This window comes from Schistocerca cancellata, chromosome 7 (genome assembly GCF_023864275.1).
Source record: "Schistocerca cancellata isolate TAMUIC-IGC-003103 chromosome 7, iqSchCanc2.1, whole genome shotgun sequence".
NCBI lineage: Eukaryota > Metazoa > Arthropoda > Insecta > Orthoptera > Acrididae > Schistocerca > Schistocerca cancellata.
Window position 1 is genome coordinate 597,095,573 of NC_064632.1, and position 24,634 is coordinate 597,120,206.

Here is a 24,634-nt window from a genome sequence, read left to right on the forward strand (position 1 = left end):
CACTTTGTTCTTCATGATATCCTTATCCCACTAGTCAGCCACACGGGCTGCCTTTTACTGTTAGTACCCCGTTTAGAACGTTCTAATGGAAAGCGACTATCAAAGAGCATGAGAAATGTGTTAGGGAAATCATTATATTAGTCATCCATGTTATCTGCACTATAAACACCCTGCCACTCTTGTTCCTTTACTATGTTTAAAAAACTCTCTATTCCTGTTGGATTAACTTTCCTACATAGTTTGTAATTTATCTGTGACGTTTGTTTGGGTACACAAGCCTTTTAGTGTTAAAATATGTGCATCATGGTCTTAAAGGCCATTCACCCTTTTACTAACAGAATGCCCATCTAGTAATGAAGAATGAATAAAAATATTGTCTATGGCTTTGCTACTGTTCCCCTGCACCCTAGTCGGGAAAACACACTCTGCATCAGATCATATGAATTTAGGCGATCTACCAACATATGACAGCACAAGCTTGAGAAATATCTGCGAGAGGGCCATCTTTTCTAACGACGAAAGATAAATTTTTGTTTCCGAATTGCAGTTGTACACTGCTACAAAGCAATAGGCCCTGACGTATTTCAGAACATATCTGTCGATTCAATCTGTTTTGTAGTTTTCAAAGACTTGCTGCCGATCTTCCTTCGCACATTCTTCCTGAGATTGAGTTCATTATTGCAATTTCGTATCTTACGTTTATTACAGTAGTTTAAAATGCTTGGCATCTTTGTCACGACAGGAAGGTAGTATGAAGAGAGGGCTGGCAGGGCCAGCGACATAGAAAGGAAAAAATGAAGTGAGCCATCATCGCGTTTCTCTTTGTAACGTAGTAAACTTTTATTTACAAGTTAACAATTTCATTGGTACAGATGAAAGATACCTTTAAGTTCCCGGTGTTCCCAGGCGGGTCACCCATCCAAGTACCAACCGGGCCCGATGTTGCTTACAGAATCAGATAGCATTTTGCTGTCCGTCTTGTCTCAACGGCATATTATTTACATTTCTGGTTTCGTCATAATAACTGTCGCGAAAGCGTGTTGACTGTCTACCCCCTCTGCCTCTACCACGGCCTTGATTATAATAATTAGACCTTGTATTCCGAATCTCCACACTTCCGACATTCCTGTCGTCACCGTCGTTGTTTATGTTGTTTACGTGGTCGTTAAAAGACCTGTTATTATTTTGCGTCTGCTCGTCAGCAACTCTTTCTACTCAGTGAACCCATCCACGCCATCCCTAGGTGCGGAAATGATTCTTTTCTGCCAGTACCAAGGCAACTTACCTTCTAGTCTCATGACAATCATTTCCGGCTTCATCACATGTGACAGCCGTGGACCCCACTTCCTAGAGAAGTCTTTTACCGACTCACGCCCAGGAGCAAACTTTGCACCACTCCAAAACTCTCTTCAAACATCGTTTTGTTTACTGTGTGAGCAGTACTCATTAAGAAATGCAGATTTAATTTCAGAAAGAGTTTTGCATCTTATCATTACGTCAGCTGACCAGCGCAAAGCATCTCATGACAAATGACTTCGTATGAAGGAAATTTTCTCTAGCTCTCACCATGCATTACGTAAAACATGTTCAAAATCATTGCAGAACTCTAATGGATGAAATTGTTCGTCTGGATCAAAACGTGAAAACTGACGACATCCGATGAAAGTGGAGTCAACTGAAGCCATATGCTGTACAATAGCATTACTAGAACTACCAGAGGTTATTCTATTTTCTATGTCAGTAATACTAGTATTTAGTTGTTCCACTTGTAGTTCTACTGCTTCTACTCTGTCAGCGCATCTTTTGTCCACATCGCCACATAATTTCAAACAATCAGAATTTATTTTCTTAATATCTTTCTGACAAGCATTTATGTTAAGAAGTTCATCTGCGTCTGTGAAATCTTTGCGAACTTTGTCAAATTCGGTTTTTAATGTATTAAGCAGTTTATTTAGCTGTTGCCCTACTTTGATTTGCAGATCATGGCATTATCATCAATTTTATAATTTGAACTACTGGGGTTTGAGATCATTTCAGCCTTTAATGCTTTATTACCAGACTCAATCTTACTTGTTTCCTATTGAATTCCATTTTATTGTTTAGTTCTTTATTACTATATTCAGTCTTACTGTGTAGTTCTTTACTACCCCTCAGTTCTTTACTACTAGATTCAGTCGTACTGTTCAGTTATTTATGACGCGATTCAAGTACGAAAAATAGTGATTGCATCCAATTTGGTGTCCCTACATTGCCACTTGGCATTTCCACTGATTTTAAAGGAGTTTCTAGCATTCCCTGACTTGGATGGCCTTCTCCCTTTAGACCTCAACTTCAATTACTTCGCCATGATAAAAAGGTCCTAACTTTGTAGTATCAATGAAATTCAAATCAGATTCTACTTTTAACAAATCACACTCCGATTTTCGATTTATTGGTTTGACGGAACCATCCTGATTTTAATGAGGATGATAGAGGTCGTAGCGGAAAAAGGGGCGCGAGACATGGTAATTATTTTCAGCAGGATACCAGTTGCGTAAGACAGACATTTGAGATCTACAGGGAATGGCCAGGTTAATTTCTGAAGATAATAAGACTACAACTAACGTTACTGCGTGGGGGCTCATAATTTATGATAAATCCACGATGGAGAATGGGGTGGGCAAAAGTGATGAGGGTGTATAAATGAGGTATGATTGTGTGATAGCCTGTTACCCTTGTTTATCGCCTTTACCGCCACAGGAATCAGACTACTGCTAGCTACAAAGAGATGAAATCGTCTAGACAAACATATAAGCATACTGACTGTTGCTGTGATTAACTAGGAATAATGGAGCTGTGTTGTAGGCGCTGATGATGCTCATACGTTATTGAGCGATTCTTTCAACGGCACAAATTAAGTTTGATTTTTATTCTGGCTGAAAGCGACCCCTGTTGAAGTACCTTGGTAGTGCCACGTAATTAATCAGGAGAAAGTGCACACTGTGACGTAATGAACCAGGAGAAAGTGGGGAGCATCCACATATTCCAGCACCATCTACCCATCTGCACCGTCACATTTGTATACAGGGTGTTACAAAAAGGTACGGCCAAACTTTCAGGAAACATTCCTCACACACAAATAAAGAAAAGATGTTATGTGGACATGTGTCCGGAAACGCTTAATTTCCTTGTTAGAGCTCATTTTAGTTTCGTCAGTATGTACTGTACTTCCTCGATTCACCGCCATGATTTCATACGGGATACTCTACCTGTGCTGCTAGAACATGTGCCTTTACAAGTACGACACAGCATGTGGTTCATGCACGATGGAGCTCCTGCACATTTCAGTCGAAGTGTTCGTACGCTTCTCAACAACAGATTCGGTGACCGATGGATTGGTAGAGGCGGACCAATTCCATGGCCTCCACGCTCTCCTGACCTCAACCCTCTTGACTTTCATTTATGGGGGCATTTGAAAGCTCTTGTCTACGCAACCCCGGTACCAAATGTAGAGACTCTTCGTGCTCGTATTGTGGACGGCTGTTATACAATACGCCATTCTCCAGGGCTGCATCAGCGCATCAGGGATTCCATGCGACGGAGGGTGGATGCATGTATCCTCGCTAACGGAGGGCATTTTGAACATTTCCTGTAACAAAGTGTTTGAAGTCACGCTGGTACGTTCCGTTGCTGTGTGTTTCCATTCCATGATTAATGTGATTTGAAGAGAAGTAATAAAATGAGCTATAACATGGAAAGTAAGCGTTTCCGGACACATGTCCACATAACATATTTTCTTTCTTTGTGTGTGAGGAATGTTTTCTGAAAGTTTGGCCGTACCTTTTTGTAACAGCCTGTATACCCAGACGCTGTTGTGGGTGGCTGTGTGTAAACCGTTTTTCAAAATTTCCGAGACTGTAATCTAAATAAAGTAATGGCAGCTACTATGATGAGGGTCATCCAGTTAATACCTCCTTTTTTTAATTTATGGCTGTTGGGTTGGCACAAACTCATATAGTTATTTCTGTCGTATTTCAAGCAAGTCTCAATTTCGCAGCTGGTTTGCGCTGCTTGTTTGAAGCACAACTTTCGTTCCTGGCTTGCTACCCCGCACAAGAAACACATCGGCCGTGGAAACGTATTCGTTCCCGGTGCGAGGATGTCAGGGACTTGGCAGCATTGTAGAACATGTCTGGAAGCTCTGCCATAGCGCAGTTGCTTCTTGGAGTGGCAGAGGATTGTCCTGCTAAATTCGCTTGATGTTTTTTCAGTTTTTGAATTAAATATTCAGAATAATTTTCACTCATGTTTTGTCATGTAAATCTCAAATGTATGTTTTTAGTTCAGGAAGGTCATTCCACGCAGAAGGGACGAGTAATTTTGCGTTTTTAATCGCAAATTATCTGTTGTACTCATCCCTAGGACAATGAGAGAGCAATACGCAACCGCTGTTCGACCGCTAACTCTGTGGAAAGGACGCGTCGCCGTACGGCGAAGGCTGCAGTCCAGCGGGAGAGCAGCGTCTTAACCTGACCCACGAGACAGGTGCAACCGCTGGGGTTCCTGAAAGTGGCGCATTCTTCACATCAAAGCGGTTTCTTTAATAGCACTCACACCTTAGGCCGTGTCCTACGTGAGCGACAGAAGCGAACGACTTCTGGATATGCAACACTCCAGCGACAAGCACCAACATCGGGCGACAACCTTGGGTGTCCTGCGTGCGAGCGACCATGTCGTGCTACAAGGTGGCTGCTTTGAGCCAACCAGATGTTTCTATAAAACGGCGTCCTTAACCTGTAGAATACTGTAGCTCGAGAGTAAGGCTACAGAATTAGGTTTACTTAAGAAAATAAAGCGAAAAGGAATGCTGGCATGAAATTTACAAAGGGAGGAATCCCCATGGAGAATTTCGTAAGTATCGTCAAGTACGAAGATCACCAGACAAGTTCTTCGAATACACGTGAATGAGCAGAGGAGCATTCGACTATCTCATCTATAAATTAAATACGAATGTTTTTTTTTTTTTTTACATGATCAAGAACTTTTAACAGCCAATAAATGCGGAGGAGTGACTATTACGTGACTAACTACGCTAAATACAAACATAAGGACACAGATTGGTAACATCGAGAAATAGCTAGCTGTGGTGTAGGGGTAGCTTATACAGTTCATGAATGCGTGTGCGGCGAAGTACCTGGGTTCGATACACCTATGTTCTAATATTTTTACTGACTCAGTTACGACTCTGTATATTAAGTTTCATACATACTGTTTACACTGCATCATTAAGTATATTTTTAAGGTCTTGCCAAAGAACTTGATCTTCACACCTATCCCACTACATAACCCACATTTAATTGCTAATAAATTACAATGAACCGTGAAATTTTACAGATATTTGATGTTGCGAACGAAATTCATCAGCAGTCAGTGCTATGGCGAAGCGTTTCAATTGCTCTAAATAGTCTGTAAAAGTAAAGCTTAAAAAAAAATTTCGAAAAAGAAAGTCAAACGTTTTGTGTAATGATTTGTCTAAAAGAATGAAATAAAAAATATTGGGGAAACGTTTGGTGTACCTCATTTTCTGTTCACGATTTCGAGCATCATTCAGAAGCAGGTAGAACGTTTCTCTGATCTACTAATTTCTTTTACACAAATCATTTCATAAAATATTTGACTAATTTCTTCCATTTTTGAATTTCAAGTTTTATCCAGAAAGCATACTGACTCCTCGTTTGCCTTCCTAACGTACTTGATTCGAAGGAAGTCATTTTGACATTTAAATACCGCACCAATGTATCTTTTTAAGTGCAAAATAACTAGGTCTTCAACCGATGACATTTTCGACACTTCATTTAAAGCAGCTTTTCGTGAAATATTTCAATTCTTCCTCAGCTTATTAATTAAGTTTTCGTTCATTACCCTGTTACCTTCAAGCAGTTAAATATTTTCATTCCAAACTAGACCTCATGCTGGGCACTTTGATACCCCGTTTTCCTGTTTCTCTTCCTTTGTTTGCCTATAAAAATTTGGACAAAACCTCATGGTATAAGTTATAGGGAGTCTTGTTCTTGCTCTGCTCACGCGTTTACAAAAACGTACCGACTGCTAATCATATGATAAAATTGTCCTTTCTGCGTGCTATCATTTCCAAAATTCGTCGTTTCGATATCTTGAACCTTTTATGAGATACGACGATTTTTACGACCACTTGATTCCCGAAGCGCCGGAAAGGCTAGGACGCGACGCGAGCGACGCGTCCGCGGATATAACAACCAGTATCTCAGGAGTGAAAAGAGACATCATTCCCGTCTTAAATTTAAATATAATTTAGATATATTGGTTACATTTTATTCGCACTAATGTATGGCCTTAAATGAACTATACGGAGAGTCTACACAATGTGATTTTACCTCTGCAAATTCTTAAAAATTTCGTGCAGCCATGGCTCAATTTCGTGCAGCACAGTAACTATGACGAATAACGAAAATAAATTCTGACCTTTATCATTTAAGGATATCAAGCTATAGATTGCGGAAGAATCAATTTTTTTCACCGAATAGTTTTCTTAAAATCGGATGTTCAGTAATTTATAGCTGCCGTCGAGTCCACTCCACTGCTTTGCCGAGAAGACACGTGGCTGTCGCTCTGTGTCGCGCGTGCTGCAGCGACAAGATTCAAACACGTTTGAATTCAAACGTTGCCAGTTGCAATGGGAGACACGCAGCGACACAGATGTCGCTCACTTAGGACACTTCCATATCTACACCTGCGGTTGTGTTTTGTCGCCTGAAGCTGTCGCGCACTGTCGCTCGCTTCTGTCGCTCACGTAGGACACGGCCTTAGTCAGTGCAAATGTTCGAACTTCAGCGACTGCCTTCACCGCTCTATTAATCCAAAGAGCACAAAATGATACAGATTTTCATTTATTTTTCGTTTAACACTATGTTTACTAACTCATAAACAACGTTACTCATGACCTTCAGATTGCATAGTTCAAGATGTCATCATACGCACAATACTAGGAACTCAAATAAAACATTTATAAATACACTTATAGGAACTTGTGTACCAACGCGCCGAACATAATCGTCACGACTTCCACACCAACCTATTTTTCTCTGGTAAATTTTGCCTCCAGTGGTTTATTACATATTTAGCATTCCTCATGTCGTATGCTGCATGTGTGCTGGTTACTACATTGTTGTTACTGCACGATGTACACTCGTTTTATAGAATATATTTCGCATGAGAACCCAACTACAATGTTAAACAATCTTATCTTAGCCAGAGTGACTGCAGAAACATCTCCTGTAGATCGCTATTGGTGATAAACTTAAAACCCATTGCATCGAGATCACCTGGGCTGTAGTTGTTTTATCTAAGGAGTTGAGCTATGGGTGTTTTGAAGGAAATTGTTTTGCTACAGCCCTGCACACCAGCCTTCCCTGTGCAAGACTCTTCTTCTCTGAAAAACAAACAACCACAACCATTTGCGCGTGCTCTAGCGTTGGTCTCACTGTAAAGCCCCCGCCCCCCAATCTCCGGACCATTTTTAAATTAAGTACTACATGGCGCCTCGGAATGCACGATATTAACATTTTTTATTCAGTTAGTGCCATAAAGATTTTCTTTCCCTGACACAGTTCACCACATCTTTATTAGTTGTCTGATCTAGTCATCTAACCTCCATCATCCTTCTATACCACCATACTTTGAAACGTCTGATCTCTTTTTATATCTGATGTCTGCTGCCCACATTTCGCTTTCCATATAAGACAGCACGCGGGGTAAATACTGTCTGACAACGCGTTCCTAAATCATAACACATTTAATACAATATTAAAATGATTACTATATTTATCAAAGTGAGTAGAATATCAGTAGTTGCAAGTGATTTTTAGTATTCTTTGCGGACTTAGGAAGCAAACGCAGCTTCTACCTGTTAATGAGTGACATACCTTGTTACAAAACACTGAAAGCCATTGTTTTTGACAGAACTTAACGGACACAGTGAGTTAATCAGTTGCTCGTATTTGTGGCAGAATATCCATTCTATTTGGAAATTGGAATACAGATTATGTTAATCTGTTTGTTGTGTAATTTTTACAATTTGAACCCATAAATGGAAGGATGTGCAGACTCAGACTAAGAGGGAAATTTAGAAATACATCAATAGCGAATGCACATGCACCGACAGAGGAAAAAGTGAATATAAAGAACAGTTCTGTGAAGACTTGGAAAAAGTATGGTGCGCAGTACCTAAATATGACCTGATGCTAGTAACAGCAGATTTTAATGAAAGATAGGGGGGAGTAAATATCTATATGGAGTTTCTGGAAAATATTCACTACACGAAGAAAACAATGAGAATGGAGACTTTCAACGCCAATTCGCAGCAAGGAATAATGTGATTATTAAAAGTACCTGCTTCCCACACAAAAGGATCCATCTGGGTAGTTGGAAGTCTGCAGCCAATGGAGTAGTCGATAAGAATGACCATTTTTATTTCGTGATTGCGCGCCACTACACGTCAGTTGTTGATGTACGGAGCTGCAGAGGACCAAATTGTGACTCAGACCGCTTTGTGATAAAATCAGTCTGTCGCTAAGAAATGGCAGCAGAACGGGAAAGATGATGAACTGGAATACCGACAAACTAAAAATCCCTGATGAACTAAAAAAATACCAAGTAACACTAAGCAGAAACTTGAGTAATGCAGAGACTGCAGTAGGAGTAGACGAAAGATAGAGCAGGATTGAAAAAGACATTAAGGATGCTGCAGAAGAAACAATAGATATAAGAAGGAACAGAAGAACCGAGGAAAGGTTTCACGAAAATTGCAGGTCAGCATTAGAGGAAAAGAACAGGGCAAGAAGAAAAGCGCTACAGAGAGAAACCAGAAATAATGTTGAACAATATAGAGAATTAAGGAGAAGAGCTAACAGACTGTGCAAGAGAAAGAAAAGAGAATGGACTAAGAAGAAATTTCAAGAACTAGAAGAGTTAAAGGAACAGAGTGAAATAAGAAAGTTCTATCATGTTGCAGGCAAAATAAAGAACAGATTCCAGCCAGAGATAATGGTATGTTCCTGTAAAAATGGGAAAATGACAAGGGTGGAAGAAAAGATGGTGGTAAGATGGGCAGAGTATTTCAAAGGTACACTAAGCATCAGCCTAGAAGATGAAGAGACAGCTGCACGGGAGGAAAGGGTGGAGCTGGAAGTAGACAGTGATACCAAAGAGGCAAGAAAGCCAACACTACAAGAGATCTCCCAGGCTGTGCACAAGTCAAAAAACAATCGAGCTCCTGGGGAAGACAGCATAATTCCTGAAATAATAAAAATTGGCGGTGAGGCTGTAGTAAAGGAATTGCACACATTAATATCAGATATATGGGAAAGAGAAACTATGCCAGATAATTGGAAAACTGGAATAATAATCCTCATTTATAAGAAAGGTGACAGAAGAGCATGTGAAAACTATAAAGGTATAATACATCTAAGCACAGCTTATAAGATCATCACAATTATATGAAACGAAAGGGTAGAGAAGTGTGCCGAAGACAGTACGGGAACAATAGTGTAGCTTTCGACCGGACAAAGGAACAACTGATCAAATATTTGTGATAGGACAAATGATGGAAAAGTTCTATGAGTATAATATACAACTGCATATTCTCCTTATCAATTTCAAACAAGCCTTTGGCAGCATGAACCGGCAAAAACTGTACAGAGTGCTGTAAGAAGTTGGTATATGAGCTAAACTAATAAGACTAATCAGAATGACAATGACAGAGACAAGAGCAAAAGCATAGGTCCTAAGCAGAACAAGTGGAAGCATTGACTTTAATAAAGAAGTGAAGCAAACTGATAGTCTCTCCACTACCCTATTCAACATAGTGGTACACAGTGTAGTAAATAAAGTCAACAAAAGAGGTACCACGTCCATGAAAACTAGCCAGGTATGTGCATAACCTGATGGCATTACTATAGTAGGAAGAAATATCAATACACTCTAAGAAACATAGCGGGCAATGGAAACAGAAGCCTTAAAAATTGGCCTCATAGTAAATGAAAAGGAAACAAAGTATATAGTAATGTCACAATAAGAGGCCAGAAGAACCTCTAAAGACCTAAACAGCAATGGGAAAGGTTCCAAACGACTGTTCTCTTGTAACTTCTTGAGAGCTCTAATAACAAAAGATAACAGTATTGGAAAGGCTATGAAGGAAAGAGTACAAGGAGGAAACAGAGCTTACTTCGCAAATATGAAACTTCTCAGAAATAGCCTTGCTACAAGGAAAACAAAACCGGTAATATATAACTCACTAGTCCGCCCAGTTATCACATACGGGTCGGAGGTATGGACGTTGACACAACATGAGAAAAATGCACTAAGAACCTTTGAGCGGAAAATACTACGCAAAATCTATGTTCCGGTAAGGGAGGAAGAAGACCTTAGAATACGCTACAACGCAGAGTTACAAGTGTTAATACAAGGGAGGGACACGTAAAATCTGTGAAATCACAGTGAATACGATGGTTAGGACAAGTAGAGAGAATGGCAGAGGATAGAATTTCAAAGAAAATGATGAAAGGTGTGATCCATTCAGGTAGGCGAAAAGGGAGACCTAGAAGAAGACGGATTGACGACGTAATAGTGGATCTCATCAGTATGGGACACCAGGGGTGGAAGAGAGCATCAAACAACCGGGAAATGTGGACGAAGATCTGTGAAGAGACCGAGGCTCACCAATGGCTGTAGCGCTGCAGAGGAAGAAGAAGAGGACTGTTTCACAAATTTGAATGAAATTTGCACACGGAGATCCTGTGTGGTGTTGTACATAGATCGCGTTGCTACACCAAAGTCGGCAATGTGAATCGATGCGGCGGACATTAGTTCGCTCAGCGCAGCGGCGCCCTCACACCAGAGATCGGTATAGTGTCGGGCTAGCAAGAGCTCTGCCCCAGTTTGCGATCTCGCCTGGAGGAGTTGACGCGGTAGCACGGGACTGACGTCGTAGCTAGATAAAGTCTCCGATGGACGTGTTCATTTGAATGTCGAACACTGTATTGCATGAGAACAGTTCGATAATCTGTGCACCGAGCGGTGCTTCAGCAGCCAGTAACAGTTGCACTTATCACGCTGACTCAAAGATCTCTGTCAGAGTTACATAAATATTTTGTTCATTTATGTAATAAAGCTGACTGATGTTTCGTGTGTGATAGTGTGATGAGGCATTTACCAGAGCAATCGAGGGACTCGCAGTTGTGGCCGAACGGAAGTAATTTCCCCTGGTCACAACACGCAGTGTCGCCATCTTCACATGACTGCTTGGTTCTCTGGACGTGCTTGTACTTACCTCGTGGCGTAAGTGTGCCTCCTGGTTGCGTTACTCGTGTGGCCTACAGTACTTGTCTGCCTCTCATACACTTGTTTACCTGACACTTATTTACTACCTGTTGGCCGCTTTTATCAGTGTCGGTCGTCATTCCTTTTCGGCTTTTCGATATTCTGATCTCAACATAGAGATTCGTAGCGGACATCCCGATCCCTTGCATTGCTTCCTGCTCTTCTGCAACTTCGTGCAGATATTTGGCCGGGAATCGGGCTGGGACGTGCAACATCCAGTTGCCGCGTTACTTTGCTTCGTCCGAAGCTCCTTAATAAGTCATGTCGGCGCGTAATTTATTACTGGACGTATGAAGTGCCTCTGGATATTAAGGCCACTTTCAACGGACAATTCCGAGTTTTGATTAATGAGAGGGTAGAGAGGCACGTTTAAGGCATCCCAGATGTGCTCCAAAACGTTCAAGTCTGGGAGTTTGGTGGCCAGCGGTAGTGTTTAAACTCAGAAGACTGTTCCTGGAGCCACTCTGTAGCAACTATGGATGTGTGGGGTGTTGCATTGTCCTGCTGAAATTCTCCAAGACCGTCGGAATAGACAGTCGACATGAATGAATGAAGGTGATCAGACAGGATGCGTACGTACGTCTCACCTGTCAGAGTCGTATCTAGACCTATCAGGGGTCCCATATCACTTCAACTCCACACGCCCCACACCATTACAGAGTCTCCACCAGGTTGAACAGTCCCCTGCTCACATGCAGGGTCTGTGGATTCCTGTGGTTGTCTCCATACCCGAACACGTCCATCCGCTCGATACAATTTGAAACGAGACTCGTCAGACCAGGCAACATGTATCCAGTCATCAACAGTCAATTGTCGGTGTCGACTGGCCTTGCTGAGGAGTAAAGCTTTGTGTCGTGCAGTCATCGTGGGTACACGAGTGCGTCTTCGGCTCCGAAAGCCCATATCGATGATGTTTCGTTGAATGGTTCGCACGCTGCCACTTGTTGATGGCCCGGCATTGAAACCTCCAGCAATTAGCGGATGGGTTGCACTTCTGTAACACTGAATGATTCTCTTCAGACGTCGTTGGTCCCGTTCTTGAAGGATCTGTTTCCCGCCGCAGCAATGTCGGAGATTTTATGTTTTACCGGATTCCTGATATTCACAGTACACTAGTGAAATTGGCGTACGGGAAAATCTCCACTTACTCGGAGATGCTGTGTTCCAACGCTCGTGCGCCGATTATAACACTACGTTGAAACTCACTTAAATCTTGATAGCCTGCCGGTGTAGCAGCAGTAAACGATCTAACAAATGACCCAGACACTTGTTGAATTATATAGGCGTTGCTGATTGCAGCGCCATATTCTGCCCGTTTCCATATCTTTGTATTTAAATACGCATGCGCTACGGTTTATAAGCCAGATTCGTCGTCGCAAATTGCTGTGGAGACACACTGTGTTCCCAGGAAGTGAGACGTGTCCACACAGTACAGCACCCGATCCGTACCAGCATCGTGTGGGAGCCCTGCTTGTAGTCTTACGGTTGTGGTAGTTGCTTCGTCTGCTGTGACAGTGACGGTGCAATTCTGCAGGTAAGACGCCAAGAGAAGCACATAGGAGTCCTCTGTGCCAATGTCGGGCACCTGTCACCGACTGTACAGACTATATACACTACCGGCCATTAAAATTGCTACACCAAGAAGAAATGCAGATGATAAACGGGTATTCATTGTCAAGTATGTTACACTAGAACTGACATGTGATTACATTTTCACGCAGTTTGGGTGCATAGATCCTGAGAAATCAGTAACCAGAACAACCACCTCTGGCCGTAATAAAGGCCTTGATACGCCTGGGCATTGAGTCAAACAGAGCTTGGATGGCGTGTACAGGTATAGCTGCCCATGCAGCTTCAACACGATACCGCAGTTCATCAAGAGTAGTGACTGGCGTATTGTGACGAGCCAGCTGCTCGTCCACGATTGACCAGACGTTTCCAATTGGTGAGAGATCTGGAGAATGTGCTGGCCAAGGCAGCTGTCGAACATTTTCTGTGTCCACAAACGGCCCCTACAGGACCTGCAACATGCGGTCGCACATTATCCTGCTGAAATTTAGGGTTTCGCAGGGATCGAATGAAGGGTAGAGCCACGGGTCGTAACACATCTGAAATGTAACGTCCACTGTTCAAAGTGCCGTCAATGCGAACAAGAGGTGACCGAGACGTGTAAGCAATGGCACCCCATACCATCACGTCGGGTGATACGCCAGTATGGCGATGACGAATACACGCTTCCAATGTGCGTTCACCGCGATGTCGCCAAACACGGATACAACCATCATGATGCTGTAAACAGAACCTGGATTCATCCGAGAAAATGACGTTTTGCCATTCGTGCACCCAGGTTCTTCGTTGAGTTCACAATCGCAGGCTCTCCTGTTGTGATGCAGCTTCAAGGGTAACCGCAGCCACGGTCTCCGAGCTGATAGTCGATGCTGCTGCAAACGTCGTCGAACTGTTCGTGCAGATGATTGTTGCCCTGCGAACGTCCGCATCTGATGACTCAGCGATCGAGACGTGGCTGCACAATCCGTTACAGCCATGCGGATAAGATGCCTGTCATCTCGACTTCTAGTGATACGAGGCGTCGCTGGTGTTATCTGTGACAAAGGCGGACACACCGGCTATTAGGTTGGTGGTCATGGTGTTGTGGCTGATCTCTCAATTTGTCTCCTTGATGTTGAACCGATGAGTGGCATGAACTGTCTGAGTAATTTGTGGAAGACTACGTCCAGGTGATGGGCTGTTAAGACGTTCATAACATCTACCGCTGCAAAGTCCTGAGGGCCCTTGGTGATGGCAATGATCGAGGTATCTGGTGATTCGCGAACCCCGTGCAATATGTTTTGCGTTAAGATTGCGTGCCCTGAATTGAAGCCAGCTTCTTACGTCTTGAGTGTCTAGGAGCCCTTTAGGTGCGCGGTAGGCAGCTAGCAACGCCACGACACCTTGAATGGTTTCCACCACCACCACCGCCGTGGATTTGATAGTTGGCAGCGTCCGTCTCAGTACTTCTCAGTGGCGGGCTGAGAGCCGGCTCTGTCACGTGTCCAGTTGCATGTCGGCCGTTTCGGTGGCAAACATAGGTAGCTTCATTCGCTCGAAATTTAGACTTCAGGTGAGTTTCGTTTACAAGACAGATGTCGATATGAAGACGACGACATAGATATTTCATACCACGTCCACTTTTACAAGCATGGTTAGTGACAAGCTTCTTGAGGCTTGGGCTGGGTGTTCAGAACTTCCCATTGCTGTTTGGGTTGCTGTTGTTGTTGTTGTTGTTGGCGCTGTTATCTAGCCTCGAACGATGTCTGATGTTAACAGGTCAGAGCTAATTCTCGTAGCGCGTTCGCCATGAGCGGTCTTTTCTGCATTTCCCGTGTTGCGAGACTTGTTTTGCTGCACTCCTCTGTGTTTTACATGCGGAGCATTCCATTTGTCTAATTAAAAGTGTATGACACTAATTCCATTATTGATAATCAGTTATTGTCATTTTTGGCACATACCTTGACAGTATCAATGGATGGCACCCAGTTTCTGCACACCATCTTGGAGACAAATTGCAATGTTAATTACAGGAATTATATCTAGATGATTGTTTATCGCATTCCCGTTCACCATCCCAGACATACTTCGCATTTCTAGCCATACGGAGTGTTGTGGCGTAACAAGACAGCCACGCCACTCGGAAGTAGCCGAAACGCACACGTTAACTCACACCGGCTGGCGTGAAGTCTCAAACAGGATACGTAATGAATGCTATAAAGAAAAGTACGTAGCTGATGTAATACTTAACTTTAATCCATCATTGTGGTACATCGCTCTTGACGATACAAATGAGACTCTTTAAATACAAGCACTGTAAGGCTAATGGCGCCTTGCTAGGTCGTAGCCATGGACTTAGCTGAAGGCTATTCTAACTGTCTCTCGGCAAATGAGAGAAAGGCTTCGTCAGTGTAGTCGCTAGCAAAGTCGTCGTACAACTGGCGCGAGTGCTAGTACGGTCTCTCTAGACCTGCCGTGTGGTGGCGCTCGGTCTGCAATTACTGACAGTGGCGACACGCGGGTCCGACATGTACTAATGGACCGCGGCCGATTTAAAGCTACCACCTAGCAAGTGTGGTGTCTGGCGGTGACACCACAGGGAGTATATCTAGATGATTGTTTAATCCACCATACATTGCGAAACTGATTTCTGAAACCATTTCTCTAGTGCAGTCATTTCTGGAAGTGAAACTGTAGAGACAAAAATAATGTCTGTCCAACAAATGCAGAAGAGCACTTCCATACTTGATGAAACTAATGAAAACAAGACTCTTACGTGAAATAAAGAGACTGACGTTCTTAAACATGCTACGATTTAATACTTACATTGCGTATTGTTTTGTTTCATTCTGTACAGAAAAGAAATTGATGATTGAAGATGTCATTAATGCTATAGCATTTGATAGCTCTAGACACAGACTAAACTGAAATACATCTTTCAGGTACAAAATCATGGTGGAACTTTGGAAAGACGATCACAGTGTTATGACTTATGGACTTTGAAGTCGTTCATTTCTATAAATACAGAATGTTATCCTCAGTACAAAATAAGTACGTCATGACGAATCGTGGATACGCCTGTGAGTCACATTTGTAATTCAGCAATCGCTGAGATTAATTTGTAATAGGAGAAAGTGAATGAGAAAATCAAATATCTTGACCACGCCACTGAAGCGAGAATCAGCCATACTCTGTCTTCTAAAATAGTATAATGCAGGAAATGGGAGTTAACTAAACAAAACAATTTGTTGGCCTCCTTTCACTAATTTTGTTATTGCTGTATGACCTACGTTTCGGATTATAAGCACATTTTCTAGTACTAAACCGGTCCCAAAACTGAGAAAAAGGAGAAAATAAAACGCCAACTTTTTAAATATATCGATTCTTGGCTTAAACTGTAAAAACTATCTGTGCTGACAATTTTGGCAAATTACATACGAATTTACAAAATTCTGTATGAGAGCATTTATAAAATTCATTACTACATTTACAGTAACTATGACTAAAAATTCCGTGGAGTAGAGATATGCAAAAAATGGTTCAAATGGCTCTAAGCACTACGGGACTTGACATCTGAGGTCATCAGTCCCCTAGACTTAGAACTACTTAAAGCTAAATAACGTAAGGACATCACATACATCCAAGGCAAGATTCGAACTTGCGACCGTAGCAGCAGCGCGGTTCCGGACTGAAAGCGCCTAGGACAGCTCGGCCATAGCGGCCGGCAGAGCTATACATAGGAATGGATTTTCTGATAGGTAAATGAAGGCACAAACATTCTTCTTCTTTGTAATAGTTTCAATATTGTCTGACAGGAGTGAATAACTGAATTGACTTTGTTCATCCTGTAATAAATGTGGGGATACAGACATCTTTTTCTTAATTTCTAAGATTTCTAACCAAGAGAACTTTGCACATTTTCCTTGTATGTTTTGGACTTTTATATGTTATGCAATTGTGGTTTTGATTTATACAATGTTTTGGCAAAGGATGGATCTGGCTTCTTTAATCTCGAACGTCCATGTTGCTCTCTGGGTCTGGGGACGTCTGACCTCCCACTCTGTCAAATATATTATATACGATGTCTGAAACTGTGCCTCTAACTGGAATGTGTTGTACAATGAAGAACCAGCCAGTGTTCGTCAAAATTTGTGGAAATGTTCTAACATCATTAGTATTCAATGATCGAACTTTCATTACGTTTGGTTGTCCACTATCAATATCAGTATGAGGTGTGACCCCCAAAGCGTCGAAAACTCCTGTGGAATTGAATCATAAAGCCATCAGATGTCATCTTGAGGAATTTCTTGCCACACGACAAGATCATGCTTTGTGATGTCACGAAGACTGCTGAAGAAAGACCGATGCATGGATTATTCTTACGTATATATCGTTATCCAGTATTTCAGGAACTGTGGGAAGCAATGAATTGTACCAGTAACTAATAGTAACTTGCTTTACTGTATGAACTGTAATGGGACCTACCAAATACAGGGTGTTTCAGAAGTGATGGTCAATATTCAAAATTATGACAGGAATGATCGTTCATATCTTAAGAGCTACAATTTTTGGTCTTCGATACTATGAGACAAATCTCTTCTACTGAAAGCGCTTTGCTTTCCGTATTTTGGGAAGTGGTAGTATGGACCAAAACAAGATAAAAATATCCAGTAAACATGTGTTCTGAAATGTGTACCTTAAAAGTTACGAGCACTTGTTCATTAGAAGAGTTGTGTTTCAGATTAGTAAAGATAAACAAGTGCTCGTAGCTCTTGAAGCATGCGTTTCAGAGCCCGCGTTTGCTTGACTTTTTTGCTTGGAATGATCATTCCTGTCATACCCCTGAATATTGACCATGACATGTGGAGATATATTCTGTCACTGTCTGAGCTTCGGATCCCTACCGTATCGCAATAATAAGAAACTGATGTGCATAGAGAAGTTCAATATACAGGGTGTTACAAAAAGGTACGGCCAAACTTTCAGGAAACATTACTCACACACAAAGAAAAGATGTTATGTGGACATGTGTCCGGAAACGCGTAATTTCCATGTTAGAGCTCATTTTAGTTTCGTCAGTATGTACTGTACTTCCTCGATTCACCGCCAGTTGGCCCAATTCAAGTAAGGTAATGTTGACTTCGGTGCTCGTGTTGACATGCGACTCATTGCTCTACAGTACTAGCATCAAGCACATCAGTACGTAGCAGCAACAGGTTAGTGTTCATCACGAACGTGGTTTTGCAGTCAGTGCAATGTTTACAAATGCGGAGTTGGCAGATGCCCATTTGATGTATGGATTAGCACGGGGCAATAGCCGTGGCGCGGTACGTTTGTATCGAGACAGATTTCCAGAACGAAGGTGTCCCGACAGGAAGACGTCGAAGCAATTGATCGGCGTCTTAGGGAGCACGGAACATTCCAGCCTATGACTCGCGACTGGGTAAGACCTAGAACGACGAGGACGCCTGCAATGGACGAGGCAATTGTTCGTGCAGTTGACTATAACCCTAATGTCAGCGTCAGAGAAGTTGCTGCAGTACAGGGTAACATTGACCACGTCACTGTATGGAGAGTGCTACGGGAGAACCAGTTGTTTCCGTACCATGTACAGCGTGTGCAGGCACTATCAGCAGCTGATTGGCCTCCACGGGTACACTCCTGCGAATGGTTCATCCAGCAATGTGTCAATTCTCATTTCAGTGCAAATGTTCTCTTTACGGATGAGGCTTCATTCCAACTTGATCAAATTGTAAATATTCACAATCAACATGTGTGGGCCGACAAGAATCCGCACGCAATTGTGCAATCACGTCATGAACACAGATTTTCTGTGAACTTTTGGGCAGGCATTGTTGGTGATGTTCTAGCAGCACACGTAGAGTATCCCGTATGAAATCATGATAACGTCTTGATTGGGCCCCATGTTCTTCCACCTACGCTCAATGGAGCACATGTGCCTGTACAAGTACGACACAACATGTGGTTCATGCACGGTGGAGCTCCTGCACATTTCAGTCGAAGTGTTCGTACGCTTCTCAACAACAGATTCGGTGACCGATGGATTGGTAGAGGCGGACCAATTCCATGGCCTCCACGCTCTCCTGACCTCAACCCTCTTGACTTTCATTTATGGGGGCATTTGAAAGCTCTTGTCTACGCAACCCCGGTACCATACGTAGAGACTCTTCGTGCTCGTATTGTGGACGGCTGTGATACAATACACCATTCTCCAGGGCTGAATCAGCGCATCAGGGATTCCATGCGACGAAGGGTGGATGCATGTATCCTCGCTAACGGAGGACATTTTGAACATTTCCTGTAACAAAGTGTTTGAAGTCACTCTGGTACGTTCTGTTGCCGTGTGTTTCCATTCCATGATTAAAATGATTTGAAGGTAAGTAATAACATGGAAAGTAAGCGTTTCCGGACACATGTCCACATAACATATTTTCTTTCTTTGTGTGTGAGGAGTGTTTCGTGAAAGTTTGGCCGTACCTCGGGAGCCTCGGGAGGCGGCTGGCCTGGAGGAGCGGCCGCCCGCCGCCACACAGGGCGCTGCCCAGCGGCGGGGGCCGGGCCGGGCCTGGGGCGCCAGTGCGTGAGCGCTGGCTCCCTGATTGAGTGTTAGCCTGATGTCGGCACACCGGTCTCAGTGGTTTATGTGCACGAGGAGCCGCAGATCTCCTGCGTCCTTGCAGTAAACAAGTTCTCGTTCTGCGACTACAGCTGCAAATGAATGCACGGACTTTGTATCAGCGCTAAGGTCACAATAATGTATACCGACATGATGTATTCTCATCAAGAAAATTAGTAATGTGGGTTTTTTAATTTTGGGTGATACTGATAACATACACTGAAGAACCAAAGAAATTGGTACACCTGATTTATATCGTTTAGGGCCCACGCGGGCACGCAGAAATGCCGCAACATGATGTGTCATGGACTCGTCTAACGGCTGAAGTAGCGCTGGAGGGAACTGACACCGTGAATCCTGAAGGGCTCTCCATAAATCTGTAAGAGTACGAGGCGGTGGAGCTCTCTTCTGAACAGCACGTTGCAATGCATCCCAGAGATGCTCAATAAATAATCATGTTTGGGGAGTTTAGTGGCCAACGGAAGTGTTTAAAGTCAGAAGAGTGTTCCTCGAGCCACTCTGTACAATTATGGACGTGGCGGGTGTCGCACTGTCCTGCTGGAATTGCCCAAATCCGTCGGAATGCACAATGGATACGAATGGATGCAGGTGATCAGACTGGATGCTTACGTAATTGTCACCTGCCAGAGTCATGCCGAGACCTATAAGGGGTCCCATATCACCGCAGCTGCCCACGCCCCACACCATTACAAGGCCTCCATCAGCTTGAACAGTCCCCCGATGACATGCAGGGTACGTGGATTCATGAGGTTGTCTCCATACCCCTACACGTCAATCCGCTCGATACAATTTGAAACGAGGCTCGTCAGACCAAGCAAAATGTTGCCAGTCATTAACAGCCCAATGTCGGTGTTGACGGGCACTGGCGAGGCATATAGCTTTGTGTCGTGCAGTCATCAAGAATACACGAGTGGGCCTTCGGCTCCTAAAGCCCATATCGATGATGTTTCGTCGAATGGTTGACACGCTGACATTCGTCGATGGCCCAACACTGAAATCAGGAGCAATCTTCTCTAGGTTGCACTTCTGCCACGTTGAACGATTCTCTTGAGATGCCGTTGGTCCCGTTCCTGCAGGATCGTTTCCCAACCGCAGCGATGTCCGAGATTTGATGTTTTACCGGATTCCTGATATCCACGGAACACTCGTGAAATGGTGTTATGGGAAAATGCCCATTTCATCGCTACTTCGGAGATGCTGTGTCCCACCTCTCGTGCGCAGCCTATAACACAATCTTCAACCTCACTTACATCTTGATAACCTGCCGTTGTAGCTGCTGTAACCGATCTGACAATTGCACCAGGCTCTTGGTGTCTCACATAGGCGTTGCCGACCCCAGCGCATTCTGTCTGTTTATGTATGTCTGTATTTGAATACCCATGCCTACACCAATTTCTTTGGCGCTTCAGTGTATACAGGGTGTTATATGTATAGATGGTGTTATAAAGCCAATCCTAGGCTGGAGAGGACATCGAACCCTGACCCTTCCACACCAAAGGCAGCGACGTCAGCCATTCGGCTACGGACACGGTCAGCATTAATGTCACCCGCCGGTAGAAAAGAATGCTTAATAGCATCGAAAAATAAATGTCTTGTGCTACGCTATATCATTTATAGGTACATCGAGGCTATAGACCTAAACCTCGGTGTAGGTAAACGTTTCATTAACATTTACTTAGTCATTAAAATGTGGAAGCTTCTTTATTACACTGTTAGTACCTCATCTTTTCCCATCTTCCGTCTTAAAATGAGACATTTCTTCCTTTTACCTCTCTTTGTGCCATTTAAGGTGATGTCTGTGTGTTTTTGCGGGTATTTGTTTTTTTCAGACACTTCATAGAGTGCCTGGTTACCAGAACTATTACAGTGACACCACCAGACCTTTAGGGGAAATATACGACGGAAATTCTACTGAAGGAAATGTAATTACTCGTATCCGCCACGATACGACAGAAACTGTTCTCAGAAGCTCTGGTCCATATGTGCTCATCAAAAGCCTTGAGGAATGGGCTCGCTATCCGCACTTCAAACGACGTCTTTCATATGTGACAGGTATGTCGACTACCGCATCAATGCGATTGCAGAAGGTTTTGGTATAACACCTTCACACTGAAATATTCACTCACTCACATTCTGCATTTTTGCGAACGAGGAATGTGAATGTATTTAGAGTTAATAATCAAATGTAGGGATATATCTATTAATGAGAGAAAGTAATCTACTAGTTAAAAAAATTAGAAAAATGGAATTATGTCTTCATGGTGTGGTATGTTTTTATAAATTAAACAGGATGAATTTCTGTTCTAATCGTAAGTTTTCTACTTATCTGTCACCCTGAATGTTATAAAAAGCACACTCTAATATAGAGTTCAGCATTTTTTCACAATAACTGAAGGAACGTTTTAGATGAAGCCAAGAGACACCACTTATAAGAAAATAAACGTAAGTCAGAGCTATAAAGTTACAACAACAATGGGAAAATACACTACTGGCCATTAAAATTGCTACACCACGAAGATGACGTGCTACAGACGCGAAATTTAACCGACAGGAAGAAGACGCTGTGATATGCAAATGATTAGCTTCTCAGAGCATTCACACAAGGTTGGCGCCGGTGGCGACACCTACAACGTGCTGACATGACGAAAGTTTCCAACCGATTTCTCATACACAAACAGCAGTTGACCGGCGTTGCCTGGTGAAACGTTGTTGTGATGCCTCGTGTAAGGAGGAGAAATGCGTACCATCACGTTTCTGACTTTGATAAAGGTCGGATTGTAGCCTATCGCGATTGCGGTTTATCGTATCGAGACATTGCTGCTCGCATTGGTCAAGATCCAATGACTGTTAGCAGAATATGGAATCGGTGGGTTCGGGACGGTAATACGGAACGCCGTGCTGGATCCCAACGGCCTCGTATCACTAGCAGTCGAGATGACAGGCATCTTATCCGCATGGCTGTAATGGATCGTGCAGCCACGTCTCGATCCCTGAGGCATCAGATGGGGACGTATGCAAGACAACTACCATCTGCACGAACAGTTCGACGACGTTTGCAGCAGCATGGACTATCAGAGACCATGGCTGCGGTTACCCTTGACGCTGCATCACAGGCAGGAGCGCCTGCGATGGTGTACTCAACGACGACCCTGGGTGCACGAATGGCAAAACGTTATTTTTTCGGTTGAATCCAGGTTCTGTTTACAGCATCGCGATGGTCGCATCCGTGTTTGGCGACATTGCGGTGAACGCACATTGGAAGCGTGATTCGTCATCGCCATACTGGCGTATCACCCGGCGTGATGGTATAGGGTGCCATTCGTTACACGTCTCGGTCACCTCTTGTTCGCATTGACGCCACTTTCAACAGTGGACGTTACATTTCAGATGTGTTAGTACTCGTGGCTCTACCCTTCAATTGATCCCTACGAAAGCCTACTTTCAGCAGGATAATGCACGACCGCATGTTGCAGGTCCTGTACGGGCCTTTCTGGATACAGAAAATGTTCGACTGCTGACCTGGCCAGCACATTCTCCAGATCTCTCATCTATTGAAAACGTCTGGTCAATGGTGGCCGAGCAACTGGCTCGTCACAATACGCCAGTCACTACTCTTGATGAACTGTGGTATCGTGTTGAAACTGCATGGGCAGCTGTACCTGTACACGTCATCCAAGCTCTGACTCAATGCCCAGGCGTATCAAGGCCGTTATTACGTCCAGAGGTGGTTGTTCCGGGTACTGATTTCTCAGGATCTATGTACCGAAATTGCGTGAAAATGTAATCACATGTCAGTTCTAGTATAATATATTTGTCCAATGAATACCCGTTTATCATCTGCATTTCTTCTTGATGTAGCAATCTTAATGGCCAGTAGTGTAGTTGCGCACATTGCTGCAGATAATACGCTTCATGAATCATGATCAAATACTACTCCAGCAGCAGTAACACAGGACAATTAGAATTACCCAAATGTAACAGATATCGCTATGCCACTGTGTCGTAGTTTAATTTATTTTCATGTCTAGGAAAACAAAAAATGTTGCGAATATTCCATGCATCTAGTCCATTTCGTTTAGTTGTTTTATCTTCTCAAAATTTAGGTTCCTGCCCTTACGAAAATGCTACTGAATCTGTTCAGATGTTGCTCTTAATTGTATGTAAGTGACAAGTGTGACGACACGACTCACTGGCCTGAGCTACATTTCGGCGCTGCTTTGACACAAAGTTGGCGGCCGGCCTGCGTCGTGGCAGGCACGGTACTCCGGAGCTGCCGCGCCGCTCCTCCTCAGACACAGTGCTGTACTGTTCTCAGATTTGACGTACAGGTTTCGCTGCAAGTGACAGATAGTTGTCCACTGATTAACATGTATACTGATCGTGGTAGATGACAATATTCCAACTACAGCTTTCTATCACTCAACTTCAAAAACTATGCTGTATGCTTTACGTAATCATTTTGGTTATCCTGTACAGTACACATGTACGTGCATGTACTTTAAATTGTGCTACACATGCGCACGTATACAATAATTTTCTTGTGTAATAGTTAACTAACACAAAATTTTAGTAAATCAGATTTGCATGAATGTTAGTGTTATGCTAAAATTTTTGTTGTAGTGATCTTCAGGCCGGAGACTAGTTTGACGCAACTCTCCATGTTACCCTATCCTGTGCAAGCTTCTTCATCTCCCAGTACCTACAGCAACCTACATCCTTCTGAATCTGCTTAGTGTATTCATCTCTTGCTCTCCCTCTACGATTTTTACCCTCCACGTTGCCCTCCAATACTAAATTGGTGATCCCTTGATGCCTCAGAACATGTCCTACTAACCGATCCCTTTTTTCTTGCCTAGTTGTGCCACAAACTCCTCTTCTCCCCAATCCTATTCAATACCTCCTCATTAGTTACGTGATCTACCCATTTATTCTTCAGCATTCTTCTGTAGTACCACATTTCGAAAGCTCCTATTCTCTTCTTGTCCAAACTATTTATCGTCCATGTTTCACTTACATACATGGCTACTCTTGATA

General features: G+C 43.2%; 1 protein-coding gene across 2 annotated transcripts in view; it reads left to right on the plus strand.

Moving 5' to 3' along the window:
* LOC126092114 (titin-like) overlaps positions 1–24,634 on the plus strand; it is a 511,816-nt gene that overhangs the window by 142,450 nt on the left and 344,732 nt on the right. For both annotated transcript variants that reach the window (XM_049907552.1, XM_049907553.1), the window contains one exon: positions 21,430–21,652. In XM_049907552.1, the coding sequence (XP_049763509.1) occupies positions 21,430–21,652 (223 nt within the window). The remainder of the gene's footprint in view (positions 1–21,429; positions 21,653–24,634) is intronic.